This window comes from Notothenia coriiceps, unplaced genomic scaffold (genome assembly GCF_000735185.1).
Source record: "Notothenia coriiceps isolate Sejong01 unplaced genomic scaffold, NC01 NC01_scaffold00014287, whole genome shotgun sequence".
Taxonomy (NCBI): Eukaryota; Metazoa; Chordata; class Actinopteri; order Perciformes; family Nototheniidae; genus Notothenia; species Notothenia coriiceps.
This window is the reverse complement of record NW_011346988.1, coordinates 133,432-156,135: the sequence shown is the minus strand read 5'-3', so window position 1 is coordinate 156,135 and position 22,704 is coordinate 133,432. Positions and strand designations below refer to the sequence as shown.

At 38.3% G+C, this 22,704-nt stretch overlaps 1 protein-coding gene across 3 annotated transcripts in view; it reads right to left on the bottom strand.

Annotated features, from left to right (window-relative positions):
- LOC104948375 (FK506-binding protein 5) overlaps positions 1-22,704 on the bottom strand; it is a 59,566-nt gene that overhangs the window by 29,200 nt on the left and 7,662 nt on the right. The window contains exons 1-3 of one of the 3 annotated variants that reach the window (XM_010774566.1): positions 13,729-14,380; positions 6,300-6,349; positions 2,974-3,056 (exon numbers count right to left, since the gene is read on the bottom strand). In XM_010774566.1, coding sequence (XP_010772868.1) covers positions 2,974-3,056; positions 6,300-6,349 — 133 coding nt within the window. In that variant the 5' untranslated portion in view covers positions 13,729-14,380. Of the gene's footprint in view, positions 1-2,973; positions 3,057-6,299; positions 6,350-13,728; positions 14,401-22,704 lie in introns of those variants that run through there. The other 2 variants (XM_010774567.1, XM_010774565.1) reach the window with 2 other exon arrangements.

The following is a 22,704-nucleotide window of genomic DNA, read 5'->3' as shown; positions in this document are numbered from 1 at the left end:
AGTGTCCGTAATCACTAAGAGTGTCATTGTTGTTGGACCATTAGCCGATGGGTTTGGAGATTGCATTTGCTCTCCACACCGACTTTTTAACTGCATGAAGCCATGCCACCTCAATGTGATTGGTCATTACTGCTTGGACTACAAAAGGTCTGCAAATGTACTACAAAGAGAAACTCATTATCTGTTTATAGAGATTACATCGTGGGTATTGTCAGCAGTTTTGACAAGGGAAAAGGGATCAAAAGTAAGAAATGTATTTTCCAATGCCCAGACCCATCGTCATTTTTTCAATGTTATCTAATGTGGAGCAACACCAATGGAGAAATAATAATGGAATAAATAATCCCCACAGTCTGGATCGTGTTGAGACACAAAACAGAAGGAAACAAAATGGAAAGGAGCAGTGAACAAAGATGGAGCTGTTGAAAAATAATTTTAAAAAAATGTGAACCAACTATTTTCTTAACCCTAGGCCAACAAAACGCTTCAGACGATACATAAAAAAAGACACATTCTTTTCATACTTGCTGTGTCATTTCTGTCTTTCTGCCTGCAGGGAATCCTTGAGCATTCCTTTCTCTAAAAATACACCTTCTGGTTGGAACTAAATCACACTGAAAAATGTCTGGAATCTCAACCTTGTGCTGCTTAACATTTCTGGGTCATTTCTTAAAGAACACTTGTCAAAATGATTGAGCTAATTTCTTTATTCATTCTGTATCATAGGTAAATGTAACTAAACAAGTCACACACATTATGCAAGACTTCAAATTGTCTACATAAAGCACCTGACACAAGATAATGCAATTTTCATCCACTTTCTGTAAAGCACGTTGGCAAATTCTCCTCTCTTTTGTCCAGCCTTTAAAGTAAACTGCTTTGTGTTATTGCAGAGCTTCCAACAAACTTTTATGAATCCTTTATGCGCTGCCAAGATAAAAAAAAACAGGAGGAAAAGCCATCCAACAGAGCCATTTCAATCACTATTTTAGGTACAATGCACTCTTAAGTTAAAGGTCTGCTCCCCGAGAGTTTAAAAAGGCCACCACTTCAATGGAAGGTCAGTGCAGCTCTATGGTCATTGTAGGGCTAAGATGCTGATATTCACCAAAATACTGTACATTCTCTCATGGCTACACTCTCATAATAAAAATAACATCATCAGGGGAGTACTGACCTGAGCTAACAAACTGAGAAGATGGTGACCTTTGAGGGAAATAATGCGAGAGAGAAAAAGAGGAAACCTAAAATATCTCCACCTTGGCAGGTTAGATTTTTAATATCTGAATTGGAAAAGAAAACTCATATCAGTGTATCAAAAGTGTTAAAATATATTTTTTGTAACTAAATGGAAACACCACCAGTGAAGGTTTTATTCACCAAAATTAATTAAAAGTAGGACTTTACTAAATAATCCATGTGAATTCTTGATAATTTGTTTCTGGGATTTTTGCTTATTTACAATATAATGAGGACAGCAGGCCTAACATTGCATACTTTTTCTGAACAGAGTCTGACCCTCTGAAACTGCAGCTCTCTGCTGGCCTGGCACCATCACTGGGTTGACTCGGACACATTGAGACGGACATGAGTGGCAGACTCGGTGATCTGTGGAGTCACGCCTGCTGGCAGCTCTATCATGCCAGTCAAATAGAAATCACTCGCCACACTAAGTGCTAATGGTCTGTTTCCTGCAATAATAGATTTCTACTGAAAAGTCAGAATTAAGCTCGGGCAGAGAGACTGTTTCCACTTAGTTGGCCTGTTCGATAATCCCAGGCGTACTTCAGCTAAAAATTCCTGCTGTGTTTTCACCCACACACACACATTTTTCTGACCTCTGAATGCGCTTCTCACTGGTTCAATTATATCAGCAGCATGCTCTCCATCTGTATCGACAGTGTGCATCTGGGTTTGTGTGTGTGTGTGTAATGTGTATGTGTGTGTGTGAGATGATGATAGCTTTCTGTGTTCCTTCATTTCCTGCCAACGGCAGCCAGGAGATCTAAAGCTAGCCTGATCTTCTCTGCTGTGTCTGTGTGTACACAGTCAACATAACTCTGATATGACGTAGATTTCATACAGGACTAGTACCCACCCATTCTCCCAATAATATAGTTTGTTATTTTTGTCTTATTACACAGCTTAGTTGAATGTTTGATTCTGATTGGTCGATCTGGACAATGAGAGGTCTGCTCTTTTCGGTGGCAGATCGCTATATATATTTAAATGTGAGGAGAGCACAACATTTTAGATTCATGATGCTTAAACTGTCCCCAGTAAAGGAAAGAAAAGAGAACAAGAGAAGGAAAGAGGTTCAAAGACAGAGAGAGCTGGAGGACAGAGACTTTAGCACAAGAAAACAGACAAGAAGTAAACACTAAAGGGAACAGCAGAAGAAGACAGACAGGAATACAATAGAATCACGGTATGGGCTCTGGTGTTGTTGAAAGACTGGTTAATGGAAAATAAACTGTGAACAGATTTGGACAGTTATAGAAAAACCTTGATTTTAAGTTACGTCGCTGTGATCGCAGTTCAGATGTTGCTTGGCAGTGGAACAGACTATTTTTTTTAAGTGGAAGAAAAACTGTAATTTTTAAATATATAAAATCCTGTTAAAAACAAAATGTTGTGTAAAATTATTAATTTATTAACTGAGTAAGCATGTAATAATTGGCTAATTATCCCCTTATTTAGCTTTGGGTAGCAGGTCCTGCATCACATGCAGAGTCAAATATCTTGTTTTTAAATCACTTGTGTTAACCAATTATTAGGTCCCATCCAAAAATACTGTATAAAGTTGAAAACTTTTTTTGAAATGCAGAGATTCATACATAGTTTTTTCATTATTAAAGTCATTGATCTCGACCAATTTTACATAATATATACATAATAATCTTTAGTCTTTTGTTCCTTTTTCCACTGAAATCACATGAAAACTTTTAACTGAACATTTAATCAAAACTTTACCTGAGCACTCCTCCGCGACCTCAGCAGGCTCCTGATTGGCCATCCCCTCCGGAGGTCCTGACGCCATGGCAGCGCTGTCACTGCTGCGAGACAGGGAGAGAGACTGATGAGCATCACTTTTCCTCAATAAAGATTTATACTGTGAGCACAATACAGCAGTACACTGATACATTCCTAGAAAAAAGGTGAGGGAGGATGCTAGGGATTGTTTAGTATTTTAGGAAACCAAAAAGCATGAACTAAAAACTGTTTTTCCCCATCTATTACACCTGTCTGGTTTCATATTTGTGTGGCAGTACTGTGATCAGACTCGCTGTATATTAATCTGATTAAGGTCCGGATTGGGAGTGTCGTGACTGCCTGTAAAAGTTTCTTACCATGAGCGGGCGGCAAAATCTGCAATAACACAGTACTGCACAGTGAGAGTACATTTAATAATAATAATAATAATTTAGATTTGTATAGCGCCTTTGAAGAAACCCAAGGACGCTTTACAATGGGAGATAAAATAACAAAACAAATAAATGTTTAAGTATCATATACTGTATGTCTATGACAAGCAGCTTCCTTATAAAGTATCTTCGAAGTGAAGTGGGTCTTGTTGGGACAAAGTTCAGCTTGGTCCTTAAACTCTAGATGTCATGTTTCACTTCAGTCTGCTGATTTAAATCTCCAGCCCAATCCTTCACTTCAATCCAAACAGTCCCAGCAGAGGCATGTCAGCTATGTTTCCAATGTTCTGCTCTGCTCTGCCATCTACTTCTGTCTTAACACCAGTAGGTGCCCAGCAACCACTAAAACAAACTCAAACACATGGAAATCACATTTCAAACTGATGTCTTGTTATTGCTCGAATTGTGCAACAGAATGGAGGCAATAACACTGCCTTGAACCTTTACAAGACATCAAAAGAGGTTTCTATTGGATACTGTTCTTTTAATAAGTAATCACAATAAACAAAACATTATGTTTTGGAGTTTTTATTCTATTGCATGATTTTACTCCACAGGACTATTAATAATCCTTGTGCAGCAGACAGGAAGTTGAAAGGCCGTGTGATAGTTCAGCTCCTAAACGCTGAACCATCCGCTGTCTCTTATTCGAGACAGCTCCACTTTGTTAGCTAACAGTAAACCAATGCTCTTAAAGTACTATGAATACAAAAGCATAGAGGAATTGAATAGTTTGTACCAAACCAAAACAGAAACAAATATGTGTTTGAACTTGATGTGTGTGGTGCGTATCAGGGATAACATTCTTCTGGCATTACAGAGATTTAGAAAATAAATAATAAAAGTTATTGTTGTCGTCTTTCAGCAATCATGACTCTACCAGAGTACTGCAACAAAAGAAAAAAAGGGCTTCCAGAAAAGCGAGCAAACTCAAGGCATCCACAGTAAGTTCAGGAAAAACATGTGTTTGTAAAGGTGGCATGAAAGTAAGTCCGTCTTCATTTTTTAAGAAAAGGGTACTGATGTTTACGAATATTAGAGAGATTTTCAATATTCTAAAAAAACACTACCGGCCATAATTGCACCGCTAAAACAGGGCACAATTCAGGTTTCGGTTTTGGTCTGAACACTTCCTAAAACGTACTGAAAAACCTTAACTTCTGAGCAAATTGTTGAAAATGACCATGTGATATGGTCGATAGTTCCAGGAAAAGCTAATAAGTTGACATTGACTATCGGAACACGAAATTGTTAAAATATAACTTTAGGTGATTGTAACTTTAAGAAAGCTTACAAGACAGCCATGTTTTCCCAGTTTGCTGTTAGTGTAGAGGCTCTGTCTCCATTAATGAAGTGTCTGGAGAGCTTCTTGTCACTATGTTTACAGTTAGTTTTTATTATAGAAACGGATGGAACATTCCAGAGTTTGTTGACGTGCTGCAGCTTTCTTCAGTATTACGGTTATGCAACCATTGGCTATGATCATCATCCTAATACTGGTCATGAGAATCATCATACGTCATAGAGGAAAAAAACTGAATTAAACTATAACTGTGAAATCACTTCCTAAATAAACCGTGGTATTAACAGTATTTCCATATTTGGATTATTGTATCACATGGTCATAAACAGAAACACACTGATGTTGTTGCTGCTGTTATGAGCTGAGAGTGCTGGACAAATCCATTTCCTGTCTGATGCCACAGGAATACACTACAGTCAATAGTTCACCACACACACACACACACACACACACACACACACACACACACACACACACACACACACACACACACACACACACACACACACACACACACACACACACACACACACCCTAATAATATAATATCTCTAGGAAACAGATACTGATACACAGACACAAACACAGAAATACAGACATTCATATAATATGTTGTCTATGATATGAACTCAGGAAACAACGAAGTGCCTAGACTTGACACCAAATAACAACACAGAACTACATATTCTATCAGTAGGGAACAAACCACAAAAGGCAAAGACTCAATAATTGACATTTTAAAATGTACTAAGTGGGAACGTACACAAGATTTAACATAGTTAAAACGTTTGTTGAGAGGTTTTTTGGTGATATTCTACAGTATGATGCCTGATAATAAAAAATGCTGGTACACCTGCTACAACCTTTATAAGGAATAGTTTAGTTGTTTAAAAATAATATTATTGTTTTTCATTTCATTTTTCATTTAATTGTTTATTTGGCAGGGACAATGCGCAGTAATGAACACTTAAGACATTAAAATGTGTCAAGCGTAACAGTGCCAGATTTAGCTTTGAGCTAATTTCCATCTGCAGTCCCTCACATAAAACATTTAAGAAAATTACATTTTACAAACATAGCAAAAACAAAATACATGATATGATAGGATTAAGATAAAATGAATACCCCTCCTCTGTCTGTGCGTCGAGTAAGGAGCAGAAGCTAAGAGGCAGTTAGCTTACGGAAGCATAAGACTGCAAGCTAGGTGACACAGCTAGCCTGGCTCCCTTCAAAGTTAAAAAGTCTGAATACACCTAGAAAGCTCTTTAATTAAAACATGGTATCCTCTTAGTGACAACCATTCATACAGTAAATAGATGTGCTTCACAAGGATTTATGTAGCCTACTTAAACAACTTGACGCTAGCTAAGCTAGGCTACAACAAGCGAATTGACTCCCGCCTCTCCCTCCATACTTAACACACATATATGATTGTGTGATCAATCTTCTCGTCTAATTCTCAGCAAGAGGGCTGATTCCCAAAATGAATAGTCCTTAAGTCAAGCGGAAAGACAATTTCCTGTGTAAGTATTAAGTTCAAGGTCAGAGAGTCAGGGGTCAAAATGACTGACCTGCGCCCACTTCCAAAGCCGACTCCCCATGGTGACATCCTCCTTTTCATCTGAGAGAAGAATGGAGAGATGACGGGGAAGGAAAGAGAAAAGGTTAAAAAAAAGTCAGAAAAACAGATTTCAAAGAAAAGAAAGAAGCAACAAGAGCGGGAAAGGGATGAGAGGACGAGTAAGGGACACATAAATAAATAAAAAAGACATTGAAAAACAGAGAAGACTGGGACAACACAAAAAAGATAGGAGCGAAGGGGTCAGAGAGAGGGGTTGTGGGAAAGAGCAGCATGAGAGGGAAGAAGAAATAGTTAGATAAACAGATGAAGACGAGACAGACAAAAGAGAAAAAAGACTTACAGTAAACACAGAGGCCTTCCTGTATAAAGTTGCTACCAAAGATGGTAAAGACGCACTTTCTGAATTCACTTTCTAACTCACAAAGAAATAATAAAAGAAGTTTAAAAATGACTTCGCAAAAATGAACTCTCAAAGAGAAGAGTAAATAACGTTTTCATCATTGTTGTGCAATGGAAATATCAGCGCAGTAACGCACTGAGCCACAGCCGCCCTAGCCTCCACATTTAAGATAAATCTATAGAAACTATTTGTCTCACACGGGCAAAAGGGGGTTAACCTGATCACCAGTTTCTAAAGTCTTTTGTCTGACAAAAAAACATCACTTTAAAAGACATAAAAAGCATTTTTAAGTATTCAACTGTCTGATAAAAGGCTATTGTCTTGTAGTTGATATTAAACATTTGATAGCTGTGTTAACCAAATACAAGGCACAAACTGAATCAAGCAGTAAAACATATTTTATAGTTTAACATGTTGGAGAGTCTCTCTCATAACATGGAAACTAGTCTATATTTCACAGTCCTGGAAAAAACATGAAACAATCTGGAGCTCCATCCTTTCTTACAGTCTCATAAACAAGAGCAGGTTACATCATTTTGTTTATCTGAGCTTGTTCGTAATCTTCATTATTTATTTGTGGAGCTATTTCAACTATGCTTTCTTTCAAGGCACTTTTACAGCATGAACTTTTTTCATTCTTCCATGACTTTTCTGGCAGCTGTTTGTTAACTTGGTTTCTGCAGCCTTGCAATGCACGCAGTGTAAACACTCTCAGGCACATCATTAACTGTATTTGGAAGCTACTCAGTATGTGTATGGACATGACAGTGTGTGTGCGTGTGTGTGTGTGTGTGTGTGTGTGTGTGTGTGTGTGTGTGTGTGTGTGTATCCCCCTTATTACATAACAATGGATTGGCACGTCGTAGAAGGTATTCCGAACCGTAGGGGCCCGCACATGAAATAACCTTGTTACAAACCACATACTGTACAGTGAGCACACAGACACACAAACACACATGCAAACACAGATTGAAGATAAACATTTCCATATTTGTCCACGGTTTGTGGTGAACTGAGGGTTACATACTCTTTAAAGGGATGGTTTAGATTGTTTTCAAGTGGGGTATGAGGTACTTGTGAATAGTCAGAGTATAACCTACAGCAGACGGCGGTCGTCACTCCCCCAGTTTGGAAAACTGACAGGAGTACCAGCAGAAAGCTAGGCGATGAACTTATCTGGATGGGGGTAACAATGAAACATATTTTAGCCACCAACACTTATTCAAATTGATTGAAGTGTATCCTATATTTAGAATATTTTCACCTAAGGCAGCCCTTACAAATGAGGAACTGAAACTGTTGTCTATGCTCTGTTCACAGCCACCAGACTCCATTGACTAAAACAGCAATTTTATCCCATAGAACAGATAGGTTGCTGGTCTGCCACTGCTTTGATACATTAGTTTTTTTGTCTTATTGAATCAACGGTGATTCCGAAATGTACTTTTCTAAACATCCAAAGTACCCCTGCAACACATACACACATTTTGGTGCCATAACATCTGATATTAAAATAAGTTAACCCTTGCCCAGCTGATGTAGACAGAACAGAGTCCAAATCAATCATGACTGGAATAAACAGTGTCCAGATCCATACAATAAAAACAACCCTCATATTAGAACACAAGCGTTTAGCAGTATAGAAAATAGTAGAAACTCAAGTAAACGTTGGAGTGAATAATGAATAGAAATTAGCTCTTTTGTCGGAGATGACTATGACTTGACTTTGTCCACAGAGTTCCTGTTGTTAAAACGTATAATCTAGTTGAGCCTTAATCCCTCAATGGGACCAGTCACCAGACTCAGAGCTCCACAGGTTTACGGTGCTGACTAATTGGCTCTCGTCAGCACCGACATGCTGATGTCTGACTTTGACGACTGAAAATCCCCCAATGGTATAGTAAAAAATTAAGCTAATAATACAGATGATAAACCTTTCCATTATTCTGAAAAGGTTTCTCTGTACACATGTAAATTCCTGTTTGAATTATAGGATCATGTAATCTAGTAACATCTACAGCCTCTATTGTAGCTCCTATATTGAATTTACAGCTTTTACAACACAAATCCACTTCACTGCAGTCCTAATCCTTCTGTACAGTCACTGGTAATGGCTTATATGGACCTTATTACATTAGTACAGCAATTAGAGACCACAGAACAAGAGATTTACAATCAAACAGCAGCAGAGGCAGAGCTTAGAAAAGTACAGCAGTTTTTAACTCACATTCAACATCTCAATTTATGAAGATTTTCAGTTGGTATAACTGTGACCAAAAAGAGAAATCTTGAATTATTTTTGCCTTCGCTAACATGATTATCCAAGAAGAAGATTCCAAATGTGCAGACGTCAGCAAAAGCTGTTCCAATTAGACAAAAAAAATTGAGTGTGCGACATCATTTGAAAACCCTCCAAAAGAAATGAGTAATTCCTTAGTCCAGTTTTCACGCTTGCAAAAGTTTTTTGCGGAAATTGTAACAGTATTTTTTATGTAATCTTGCATACAAACCAACAAACAAACCAAACCGAAAATATATCCTCCTTGGCTGAAGTAATCGCAGTAATGATTTCTCATAAGGCTGTAGCGGAATAAACCCCTTGGCTGTGTTGCTGTAAACACTTAAGAGAGCTAAACCTCAGTCATGTGAGAGCCGTTAGAGCTACTGTAACACTGTTAATGAATGGAATTCTGTTTACTACCGTACAATCCACCCCTTGATGTAAGACTGCTCATTCGACATGCCATCACCATTGGTTTTAAATGCTTTGCGGAATACATCGGGATGTTTGAGGTGATGAGGGTTCTTTGGGGTTTCGGTGTGTGGGGAGGACTCATCTGGACTATTACATTTCTGGCTCCAATATTCAGCCTGATATTTCCTTAGCAGGGATCATCTTCAACATATCTCTGTGCAGAATCCATTTGGGACAAGTTAAATACCTATTTTTAAAGGGCTTGACCAGACAACTAAAACAATATCTTTCTGAGACACAAAAAATAAGCCCAAATCTTGATTTGATCTGAGTGAGAGAAGATGAGAGGTCGACTCAAGGCAGTGCAGATAAACTGGTCGCATTGATATCATGTTAGTGTGTCCATAAAGAGCTGCAAGTCTTTCATTTCCAAATATAGAAAGGGAGATATGCAGGGAAGGGATCAAGTTAGGTTGCGAGGAAGTGGGAAATATTTGCTGGTCAGCTAAAACGATAAACTCGGCTGACTGAGATCAACCATTAATGAAAAACATGTTTTATGTACAAACATAAACAGCATGCATGTCAACTTGTACCAAGTACTCAAGTTTGTACCTATGCACTTTTCTTTAAATTAAGCACAATCATCCAATCAAATCAGAGATGGACCAAGGCTTTCTACAGCTTTAATGAATTTCAGATACACATTAGTGCAGGACTGAAGCCTTATGTGGATTAGTCAAAAACATCGGACTCATAATCAAATGTTGCTTGTTTGTTATTTTCTTTATGAACAGTACATATTGTCATTTGATATCAATGTAAAAAAGTGAGTCATCAATCAAACACATGAACTTACAGCACTTAACCCAGTTTTGAATACACTGCACATTTGTTCCCGAGCTCAATATCCTCTTAAAATTAGACATTAGAAGATCATTCCTAGAGTTTTATGTTCTTTATAATGCTTGTTTCCCTAGGTCAAATGTTGAGTGTCTCCCAATATGCAGGCAGGTTATTGACTAAATGGATTTTTAACATTCAAAATACATTTCAGGTGTCCATCTCCAAACATTACTTTGCAATGTAAAATTCTGCAATTATAGCCCACTCTCTTATTACGATGACCCTGTCAAATAAGGGCCCTGAGAATATAGAGGGGGGGGGGGGGGCGGGAGTGACCCCTGCTTACTTTGGCGACATATCCAGCGTACAAACATGATAGTGCGTCATCATCAATTAGAATTTAGCTCAAGATAGCAAATATTTTCCAGATGATCAAACCAGACTTCAGACTCTGTCATCAATTTACACCTAAAATAAAGGAAAGTAGCTGTTCCTAGATCTGGTTCATTCTAGGCTGGATTATTGAACGCTATACAAGGTCCAGTCTGGCTGTCACATTCTGCCATCTTGTCACATGTCTCTCGGCAAGTTATCCAATAAAACATTAAGTGGGAACAGCGCGTAAAAAGGAAAGCATCCACACAGGATAAACATCTTTTATTCTCCCATTACTAGTCTCCCCAGATGTTAAAAAAGCTTTTTTATCAGTTTTGTTATTGTTTTACATCTTCATTCCTTAGGACTGAAGAAGCTCAATTCGACCAGGGCCATAAAAGGATATGAGATTTAATGTGGCCAGATAACAGAGCTGCACACCAATATTTATTTGTTCCCTCCTCCCCTCTTTGTCTCTTCATTCTTTTTACATCCAGACTCGAGTCTAACCGCACATACCTCACTGGGAACATGGCCTTCAAAACCGGGGTATTTCCTCTTGAGCTGTTCAACCATTCAACAGCTGCATAGTCAGCAGGAGACGGTGACTACAAAGGAAAGTATCCCTTCAATTGGACATCTTAGCACTAAAGAATGTCACTGTTACTTTGACTTTCCCATGCCTTAAAATGCAAAAAATATTTAAGAAAGTAGCAGTACTCAGTAGTATGAGACACAAAGGTTAGTACCCAAGACCTCCAAAGTGTGTAATAACTGTTTGGATATAAATATAAAAGATGTGTTAATACATATTCCAGCAAAAATAATAAAAAATGTGCAATGTATTTATCTTATCTGTAATAAAGTTCCCATCAATCTGCCAATAAACAAGTTTTTAGGCTAAGTTATCAGTGACATGCACAACAATGGGAAAGAAACCCAAACAGAAAGGGTGGATCCCATAAATTCTACGTCATTCTACTTTGGATTTTGAAAATGGCCATTATTGTCCTATAGCTCCAACATGCTTTGACTCTTAAGGCCTGTTAACATGTATTCAAACTTTATTTTCAGTTTGGTTTTTCTCTTGTCTTACAGCTCTTCTTCTTATTTCACTTCTCCATCTCGCCCTGTTTGAAATGGGGCTTTGCTTAGCAACAAGCCTTAAATGGACTCAAGACAGAACCTGGATAAACACTCTCATCAGTCACTCTGCACAGTTTACATTCATTTACAGCTGCATCACCATTCCTGCTAAACAAACTCAACCTACCATGGTTACATAATGACTTTTGAACCAAGGAAATATTGGGTCCAAAGGTTCAAATCAGACAAGACGGATCTGAAAATCCCTAAATCTGCAAAAAAAAAAGATTATATGTGGCTTTTGAAAAAATAGGTCAAATTTTACTTTGGCGTCAATAGGGCTAAAGAATCGGCCACGATCAGTAGACTCAGGAGCTAAATCTATGTTTGACGTCTCGACAGGAATCCTTCAAGCAGTTTAAAGTTTTGTCTTTTGTTTAGTTTAGTTTTTTGCCTGTCCTTGTTTGTCTCCCCTCCCTCAAAATGTAAAGCGTTTTGGGTTCAAGAAAAGCGCTATAGAAATACAATTTATTATTATTATTATTATTATTATTATTATAATAAGGCAGATGTACCACTCAAAACTCTTAATACATCTCTAAACAATGGTTTCTTCATATTAAACTTAGCTGATTGTAACTGCGATTTTGGCTGAAAACTGTAGTTGTTTCTAAAAGTCTTGGTAGGGCAGCCTCTGTTGAGGTCTGTTTGCACTGATAAGCACTCCTTTTTCGGGTGCTCCCCTCCCCATATTAACTGCATCTATAGAATACTTCGTGTGGTTACATATAAAAGCTAGGGAGGGATTACTGTGTCAAATGTTAAGTTAGTTTATAGTTCTCTTCAGTCTTGAGTGTGTCTGGGTTTTTCTGCATACTGAGGATTTGTAGTAAGACGTGACTCATTTCACAAAATCCTAGTTTCAGTTCAAGGAGTTCTTTAGTTTAATCTGTGTGTAGCAGTCTTGTAGCTCATTCCCACTCTTAAATGTACTTTCTCTCGAAGTCACACACACAAACAAAATGTTTGTCTAACTCAACTCTGCTGAGAAGGGCCATAAAAGCTTGCATTGTTGTCATGCCATGAGACTGAAAAGCCGAAGACAAAGAAAGTGGAAGGGGGTATCAGTGCGCCCAACACCACATCCCCACAGATCTGGTACGAAAAAAGATACTTTGCTATATTCAAAAAGCTAAAGGCACTCATTATCCTAACCCTATGTGGTCCTATTACACTGCCAAGCCCAGTCCTATATATAGCTCGTCAAAGCATTCAAATCACTTCGGACTCCCACAAGCTACAAAAGAAACATGCACTCCTCAAATTGAGATGAGGAGAAAAGTATTACATATGCACATCAGTTGAACAACAATATGACTGATACCACATCAGAGAGCATTAACAGAAATATTAATCTCCTAGATTGTCCTGCTTAAAAGCAACAGCAAGTTTGGTTCTGGGATTTTCTGATTAGTCATTCACTTCCAGTGTAAAATCAGTCTCTTCGGTCAATCAGCTCTGAGTCATACAGCTGACTGTCATCGCCAATTACAAGCCACCAATTGTCTCAATAAACAATAGGGAACAAGAGTTCGACTATGACTTCAACGAAAGACAGTGTCAGGTCTTGGACATCCCCCAACATATTCATTAAAATGAGCACACTTGAGTAAATGATTTGTAGTTTCTATCAGCAATAATACTTGTGTTGTTGTCAACAACATGTTTGGCACATCAGTACAAGATGACTAGTGACAAATACAAATCACATCCTGTCACACAGAGATTTAAAGATATTGTAAATGATGAGTTGAGATTAGTCATATTAATATGTCAGACAAGATGTCAAATCAAGATTTTGCAATCTTTAAGGCATATTTCATGACTCATCTTGTAAAACATGAAGACATTTGAGTAGGCTAAGTTGTTGTCAGTTGGTTCAACAGAATTTGCTATCACAATATAATTTCATCATAATCATTTAACAGTACTACATTATGACAAAAAGACACTTACTTCCTTCTCTTGAAGCAATCGTACTTCCCAGCCATGTTGTTTAACTGTTATAGATTCTTTCCCAACACTTCTTTATGCCTCTTTGGAAAAATAAATGTGTTTTTTTCTTGGTTTGTCCAAGAATAGACAACCCTCAAATCCAACACCTTGTTCTGTTGTCCCAATCCAAACTCCTTTTTTCTTCCTGAATATCCAAGACTTCTCTCTCTTTCCAACAGAGAAGAGACCACTTCACAACAGGAGATTGCTCTGTCTTCAAGTCAGAACATCTTCTGAGGTTCCTCCCCCTTTTCAGCTCTACTACAGTCAAATGTCGTTGGAAGGAGATTTCTCTCAACTTTGACAGCAACAGCAAAACAGCAAGCCAATCCCAACAGATCCAGTACTCAACTGCAGCCAAAGTATGGTTATAACAGGATCACAATAAAACACAAGAAGCAAAGAATAACGGAGAGATAGTTTGAATCTTCCTTATTAAAGGACCCAGGAATGTCTTAAAAAAAAGAAAACTTATTTTCCTATTGTTCCTCACAGAATTATGGTACAACTCCCTGGAGTGGTACAATACGGCAGTAAGCTATAGGGAAAACAATAGACTAAATGAGTGAGTGAGTGAGTGAGTAGCTGCTGCATGCCTCACTCCTCTCCTCCCGTCACCACGGCTGGTAATGCAGCAGGGGGAGGGCTGAAGGAGGGAAGAGGATAGAGAGGGTGGAGTGAGGAAGGAGGCAAGTGTGAACAAGAGACTTCCCCCAATTACTTTCACCTCTTTCTTTGTCTCTCTACTGTTCAGTGATATTAAGTTATATATCCTTTAGTATGTAGTAATCAGGTTCAAAGAGGTGCATCTATTGTACAATCTTAACTTTGATGTGAAAACTGAAGGAACACAGCCTTTGGTAAGTGCTTGAGTGGCCTCACCAAAACTGGTATACTGTGTTAACCTGGTGTCACTGTCAACACTTAAGACTTCAACTACTGGCGCTGTATGCTAGACTGTGTAAACTAGCTAGTAAGCTAGCTAGCTATAAATAAATGTTTTTCATGACCTAAAAGTGATTTAAGTCTCCATGTATAATGAATTATAGCTGTTGTTGGTCTTACAGATTGTAATTTATTCTTTATGTTGAGTTGTAGCAGGGTTCAAACGACCATCTGTGTTGATGCTATGCAGTATGCCAGTTTCGTTCAGTGACGCATGGGCAGCACTAACTAATTATCACTTAACTGAAAAAGTAAAGCTGTACTGTTCTGACAATTCTTAAATTGTTAATAATATTTGTTGCCCCATTTCCCCTAAAATAATAGGTCTTATAGGAAGCTAGTTAGCTTTTGTGAGCTTATAACCACTGTCTTGATAGACAGCTAGCATAATGTGCTTTGAATTTTTCAGCACATTGTTTTGGTTTTATGTCCCTCAACATTAACATTAAAGCCTCCATAACATATTTTCAAGTTAAAGCCAGTTTTCATGCAAGAACTGTAATAAACACACCTGCAGCAACACACAGCAGACAGATTAAGTTAGCGAAATTAACTGGCAAACAGAGGAAAATGTAGCTGCTAAAGAGTTGGTGGAGAGAAAAAACAGAGCTAAGTAGAGTGAATATTGGACTTTCAATTGTCAGGTGGATACAAACAAAATTGCAAATGGATGTTGCTCTGTGTCTGCAGGACACTTTCAATACATCACTCTCTGAATCATGTGAATGTTGTGTTTACAGAATGTCCCAAGGGACAATACAAATAAATTAAGAAGATTTAACTTGCAATATATCATTTAACTAATAAACCAAAATGGAATAACTGACATATATTTAGAAACCATTGCATCTCATTCACTGGACATCCTAAGCAAAACTCAGTATCTACGTATAGTACAGTAAAGTTTGTGCCAGGACCTTGAACTTAATGACAGAACAGATTCTGACAATTTAAGCCAGGCCATATAAGATAACATAAAGCAATTTTCATATATTTTTATTGGATTTATTATCCAGTAAGTATCTGGATGCATTCAGTATAGACTTTCCTTGTACAGTACACAGTGTTGTTCTACTTTCATATAATGGATAGGCAATTTCAAAATTAATCAATATACAGCACTTAGCGATCACAGCATCTATTTGTCAGTTGACAGATGTTTGTAACTGGACCATTATAATATAGGCTGTTGTTTATGAATGCAACTGCAAAGTATGAACAATATGGGCCACTACCATGACCAAAAATCAACACTGAACAAAAAATGTGATCAAAAGTATCTCTCCGATATCAGTTTTTTTTCGCCATGCTTGTTTGAGATGACTTATAAAATGAACAATATGTAGTTTGTACCACTATTGTTTTTTTAATCAACACATTTAATACTTTAAAATACTTTACATTTTTAAGTCTGATGGTGTCGTGAAGTAGTAGTTTGTTATTTAAGTGGTCTTCAATCGGTTAAGATTTCTTGACTGTTCATTGTTCAGGAGGTTTTTGCCTGGAGCCGAATGTTTCTCTGACGCAGCTTGGCAGCAAAATAACGTTCCAGAGGGAGTGCGAGTGAATTTGTCCTAAATTCTCAGGTTGTTAATATGATGAGTGATGATCCAGATATTCAATATGTTTAAACTGGAAGCGAAATGATCGGAAGAGGTGTGCTCTTCCCCAAAACAAATGGACTAAATGTTGACTCAAACCAGTAAAAACATTGGATTTAACCCTTTCATGTTAGAAATATTAACGTTGTGTGGCTAGCGTAGATTCCCTGTTTCTTTGGTAACATCACATTCGGAGGTTCAACTACTTAAATCCTAACTTCGTTTAACAAACAGAGTAAAAAACAACCAAAAGAAGTAGGGCCTAGCGGTCATGCAACAGCCTGTCACAGTTAATCACTATATGTAGGGAGCTTATCCATCTACAGCCACTACAGCTACAAGAGCTTATGCGTGTGTGTGTGGGGCTGCGGTGACATAAGGATAGATCCTCAGATTCCCTGCTGCAAAAACCTCTCAGACACACACAATCCAGAGAAGAGTCCATTTTAACTGGCCAGCTAACTTAAATAATCAATGTAGGATCATTACAGAAAAAAAAACAAGGTATTTTAAATGTAACCCATGACGGTTCATGTTTACCCATTCAATAGTCCGAGGATTAGGGAGATTTCAATTGAAAGTTGTACTTCTTAGAAAATGCTTTGCACCAAATAGCAGCCCTAAATAAAATCCTATTCTACAAAAAATTGGTTTTATTTTAATATTGAGGCGACTGCATGAGAATTGGACCGAAATGTGTCAAAGCATCCCAAAAAACAAAATCACATTAATGATCAAAATCAGTCACAGAGGAGTGGTGATAGTGGAAGGATTTCTCAACTCAAACATGCCCAGACTGAATGTTATCTGTGTGATTCATTCCAAACATGTTGAAATTGTATCTAAGCTGTCTAAGTCACTGGTGTGTGAGCGTGTGTGCGTCTGTCACTGTAAACAAAGACAGTATCAGTTTCAGAGCTCAGCAGCTCCATTTCAACAGCATTTGCACAAACACACTGTCTCCTAGATCAGTTTTGGCACACACTGAGAGATTCCTTTATTCATTCTCTCTCACTCACACACACACACACACACACACACACACACACACACACACACACACACACACACACACACACACACACACACACACACACACACACACACACACACACACACACCCCAATATAACTGAATCTACCACATGACATTGCCAATAAACCACCAGGAAGGACTCATTCAGAGTGTGCTTGACGTAGTGTTTACAGAGGATTGCCACCATTTTAATGTTGTGTTAATCAGTCTTTCCACCATTACATTCAACTCTGCCTTTGTTTATTCTAAGGAGAGTTAAACACAGCCAGTCTGGTCACTCTCACATAAAACTCAGTCAACACAACTATACAGGGTTAGTTGGTGTTTAGCTGCCAGATGGAGGAGAAGGCAGAGTTGAATTAATACAGCAAATGCTGGCGTTCATGAGGAAAATTTAGTTTTCCTATTGGATGTTTCCCTTCAGAATATCACTCAAAATGGATTCAGGGTGTAAAACATAATTTTCTTTTACATAGAGGCCATTAAAAACAGTCAGTAGCTTTTTCCCTGAATGCAAGTTGAATACCATTTGGACCAAATAAGCAGTTTGAAGATATCGTCATCTGACAATATTTAGATTAATCTTGATTCGAAAAATTAGATGGGTTTCAGACCAGAACCACATGCATGGATCATTGGATATTTTAAGATCTAATGACGCAATACGTTTAGCACCAGACAACAATGCTTTCATGCCAATTAAGAGTCATTACCTGTGCAGAACACCATTTTAAGGATGCATTAATAGACTGCTTGGCCACTGCTTGGGCATTGCAACAGGCTGCTAACACAACATTTATAATATCATCAACTCGTACATTTGTTATGGTGAACATGTCAGCAGTAACCTACCCATTTAAAGTCAGGAACATAGCAACAGCTCATTTGGAGTTTAAGCTTTGTTTTTCTCTCCGCACCTCAAGCTAAGTTTTGTTCTGTCATTTGGCAGGAAGTGTCCAATGGGTTCATCAGAATTATTTTGGAGCTGTCTGCTGTGACCAAAAAACAATACCAAAGAGAGTAAGGAGATTGAACTGAAATATTTATAGCTGCTTGCAGTAAAGACCAAAACAACACGCTGAAAGATGCTAAAACGCTACAAGAGAAACTGCAGTTGGGTAACAATTATCTATCGGTCTGTCATCACGAGCATCTCCTTTAAGATCACACATTGTCAAATCTAGCGTTAATCACACAAGATGGATTTGCCTCTGTCCAGGTATTGTCACAGCACACGCATTCCAGGAATGTTACTTTCCCTTTTAAGTGGGAAAATTAACTTGTCTCAAAGTCTTTTGCAAAGGAATCTAAATACTACCCTGTGGAGGGAGATTTATGACCTTCCAGTATATGAAACACCTGGTACCTTACTCCTTTTACCTCTCAAAAATCACCAAGGAGTTTTTTTTCAAAACACAGCTATCCAATGTCTCGTTATATGTGCGCTGTATGAGTTTCCCAATGGCGACAAGTCCTAACGGATCGAAGAGCATGGCGAAATTGTTCATGTAATATTTAAATGGGCACGAGTGTGTGTTTATGTGTGTGTGTATGTGCATGTATCAATCATACAGCGTTCTGTTTATAGAGCCAAGAGGAATGTCGGTCAGTTTCCCTTCAAGGAAAAAAAAGTGGTATTTTCCTGAAACGGCCCTGCGTCTGGACCCACCGAGGGAGAGAGAAAGAGAAAGAGAGACCAACTGGAAGGCAGTGGATTTATTAAGTTTGCCTGGATGTCATGTTTTCGGTTCTTGTATGTCTGTCAACATTACTGAAAAACTGTTGGCTGGATTTTGGGTGAAGCATGGGCCAAGAAAGAACCCAAGTCATTTTGAAGGCAATAGGAATCATGGGTCACACCTTTTTGATAGTTTCATAAACATTGCCATATGACATGGCTTTGGCTGTCTTGCCTTCATCAGTGTAGTGAAGGATGTTTCCTCTGGTTACTTGATGTACCGTGAATTCATTAGTCATTAAAGACCGTAGGAAGGATGTAGGTAAAGTACAGGTATAAATAATAAAATGAACAATGGCTGAATTCCATATAGCTGCTTCAGTTTCAGGTCCTGGGGTCAGTTTCACACACATACGTATGTATTGCTGGTCTTTAAGGTTAGGCCATTTTAACACAAAGACTGACTTATTTTTTGCAACCCTTAAATGTTTTAATGGCGAAAATAAGTTGTTACATTTATTGTCAAGCAAAAATAAATGTGTATTTGGCGTTTTTTCACCAACTGGTTGGAAGCAAATAAACGTTTTCTATGCAAGTTTTTCAAAGAATTCAGTGCTATTGAGTGCTACCTAGGCATTGCTGTAATGGCTAGAAAACGGAGAAGAAGAAAACAAAAAACACCACAAGTTGAATAGGACATCTAACCAATCTACAAAAGCAAGGTAGAGATTCCTCAGGAGTTTGTTTCAATTGGGCATGTTTGAGTTGTTCTTCAATTTCTGCAAACATGGGCTATGTCATATGCCAAGACAAACTTGCGCGATGGCCCTATCAGTGCAAACAGCGGATTAGTAACATGAGTCAAACGTTCGCTTTGTTAGAACATCATTTTGAAGAGGTCATTCGATAATCAATTAAGCACATTGTGAACGTAAAGCTTTTGTGCAATTGAGGGAATTTCTATTTCTATACAGCTTTCCTAATGTGAAACTTCAAAATGCAAATAAAGATTTGTTTAGGGAAACAACACCCCATGACCAGCTAACAAGTTGCGTCAGATAACAAAACAAAAAAGAGGAGAACATAACTTGAAATTGAACAAATTTGATTTGCCAACAACCCTTTAAAGTGGAACCTTTATTAGAGTAAATTAACCCTTTGCAAAAATACAGCAATGAGGACATGACCAGGTTTTAAATGTCGTAGGAAACTATTCTATGTAACAGGAGCTCATTTTCATGAATGAGTGGCTATGCATTTTTCAAACAGTACATATGTCTGTCCCTCATGTCCTATAAAGGAAGTTCTGTATATATAGACACCAGAAAAAAGCTTAGAAAGATTGGTATTTTGGAAAAAAGTTCTGCAAAGGGTTTAATTTTGGCCGTGTCTTTTGCTCACCGACAGTAAAACAGCCTTGACTAGCTGAACTTCCCCCCATCACATTTCTTGTGGTTGACCAAAGAGGCCCTGCTTTTCTTCCCTCTCCTCATTCTTCTCCTTTATTCTTTCCATCCCCTTCCACATCTCCATCACTTATTTCCCCCTCTGCTGGCTCCAGTCCCCTCTCTCTCACCCCTGCCTCTCCCCTCGCCTCTTTTTGTGGTTTCTCTCTCTCCTATTCTCTCCATAACAACGTACACATGCTGATCCAGATCTCTCTCCGTACAGAAGAGGAAGGGAGTCGCTCTGTAGCTCTCTGAATTCCACCTCACATCTGGAAACCATCTTCTTTCTCTCTCCCTCTCTCTTTGCCAATCTCTCCCCCTCTCTCTCTCGCTCTATGTTGTAATGTAAATAGCCCTGTAATCATACTCCTGCTCTAAGCCTGCCGCACTGGGTGGTGTGTGTGTGTGTGTGTGTGTGTGTGTGTGTGTGTATATGAGATCTTACTCAGAACACACTCCTCCTACAATCTGGAATTTTTTCTTCTTCTTCCTTCCAATCTCAGGTCCCAGCTGAGGTTTATGGGGTGATAAAAACAAAGCGGCCGTCTTTAACTTCACATGCTCACACACAACTATTGTGTGTGTGTTGAAGCAACAGGAGGCCCACGAGCAGTTCCCTCAAAGGGTTTAACTAAATGACAATGGCCTAATGACCTGAAACTGAAGACTTTATGGACTGTCAACACACCAGTGATGCACCTCATTGCTCCAGTGATGTCTTTGAACAGCAAAAGGCTACTTATTATTGCTGTCTCAATTCACATACTTCTTTACTTACATGTGCAATTTTATTGCTTCCCAATCGGTCCCAATGCAGTGTGTGGCAAAATGCACTGCGAGTATCCGAAAGGGGTACTCATATAACGTTCAAAAAGTTGTGTGTGAATGCTGGACACTTCTCACACTCAACTATCGCCATCTTGGCTACGCAACGTAAGCTACAGGAACTGCCGCGTTTGCAGTTGCTACAAATGAACGCAGAAATATACAAATAAAATGTGTTTCTTCCCACTATATAATTAACGTACCACTATACTATCGAAAGAAGCCACTGTCCATTTTCTTAGGTTAATTGAGCAGTCTGTAAGGTTTTGCTATACCCCAGTGATAAAGTTGATAGCTGGCTAGCTAACATGTTGTGAGGGCACAGCAGCCATGCAGTTTGAGACAACACTACACAGTTTGAAAAAAAAACACACACTCTACAAGTTCTTTTAATGAAAATAGAAAAAGAAATTGTACTTATTTAGTTATTATTTAAAATATAATGATATTTAAATATTTGTGTTATAGCCAGAACACTGCACGTTTGTTTATTCAGGTGTGCTTAGTCGTATGCTTAATAAACATTGGCGAATCAAATTAAGTTATTTTATTGTTTTACAGGACGGTTTAAAAAGATATATAATTGTGCAATAGGGCAGTGGTGTCCTGCCGTTTAGTTCCTGGTCTGGATCAAACTCCAAAGACACCAGAACCAGTACAACCAATACAATAATATAATTAAACCAATCAATCAAAGTTTTTGGATTTGATTTGATTAATATAGCCCAATATCACAAATTGAACACTGGTACGTAGACGCCCTCCAGACACAAAACATCAAATACTTTTTTATTCACAGGCTTACCAGTACTAGCCCTGACAAGCACACATCGCTTTCGGCAGGTTTGATTGTTTGTTTGTCATCAGGATTACGGGAAAAGAATGACTGATCCAGTTTCCTTAAACTTGACGGAAATGTAAAACATGGGCCAAGAAAAGAAACCATTACATTTTGGAAATGTTTAGCTTACGGCATGTTCTTGGTCTATGTTTATTATTTTCAAGTGCCCTTTTAGTGAGTAGATTACAAGTAGTTTCCATTAATAATGCAGGAAATAATACTAAAATCAAAATTCCCTCAGGCTGCAAAGAATGCAAGAATTAAACCACATTCAGTATTACACTGACCAGGTCACAGCAACAGCAAGATGTCTAATTATGTATCAGTGAGTTATCATGAAAGGATTTCGTCCGTAAACAGGACATCCATGTAAAACCTCTAAGGGTTTGTTCAGTGACCCAGTGACTGATGACCTGATCAGCTCTCTAATCAGGGCTTTGACATTTGACAGGACACACACACACACACACACACACACACACACACACACACACACACACACACACACACACACACACACACACACACACACACACACACACACACACACACACACACACACAC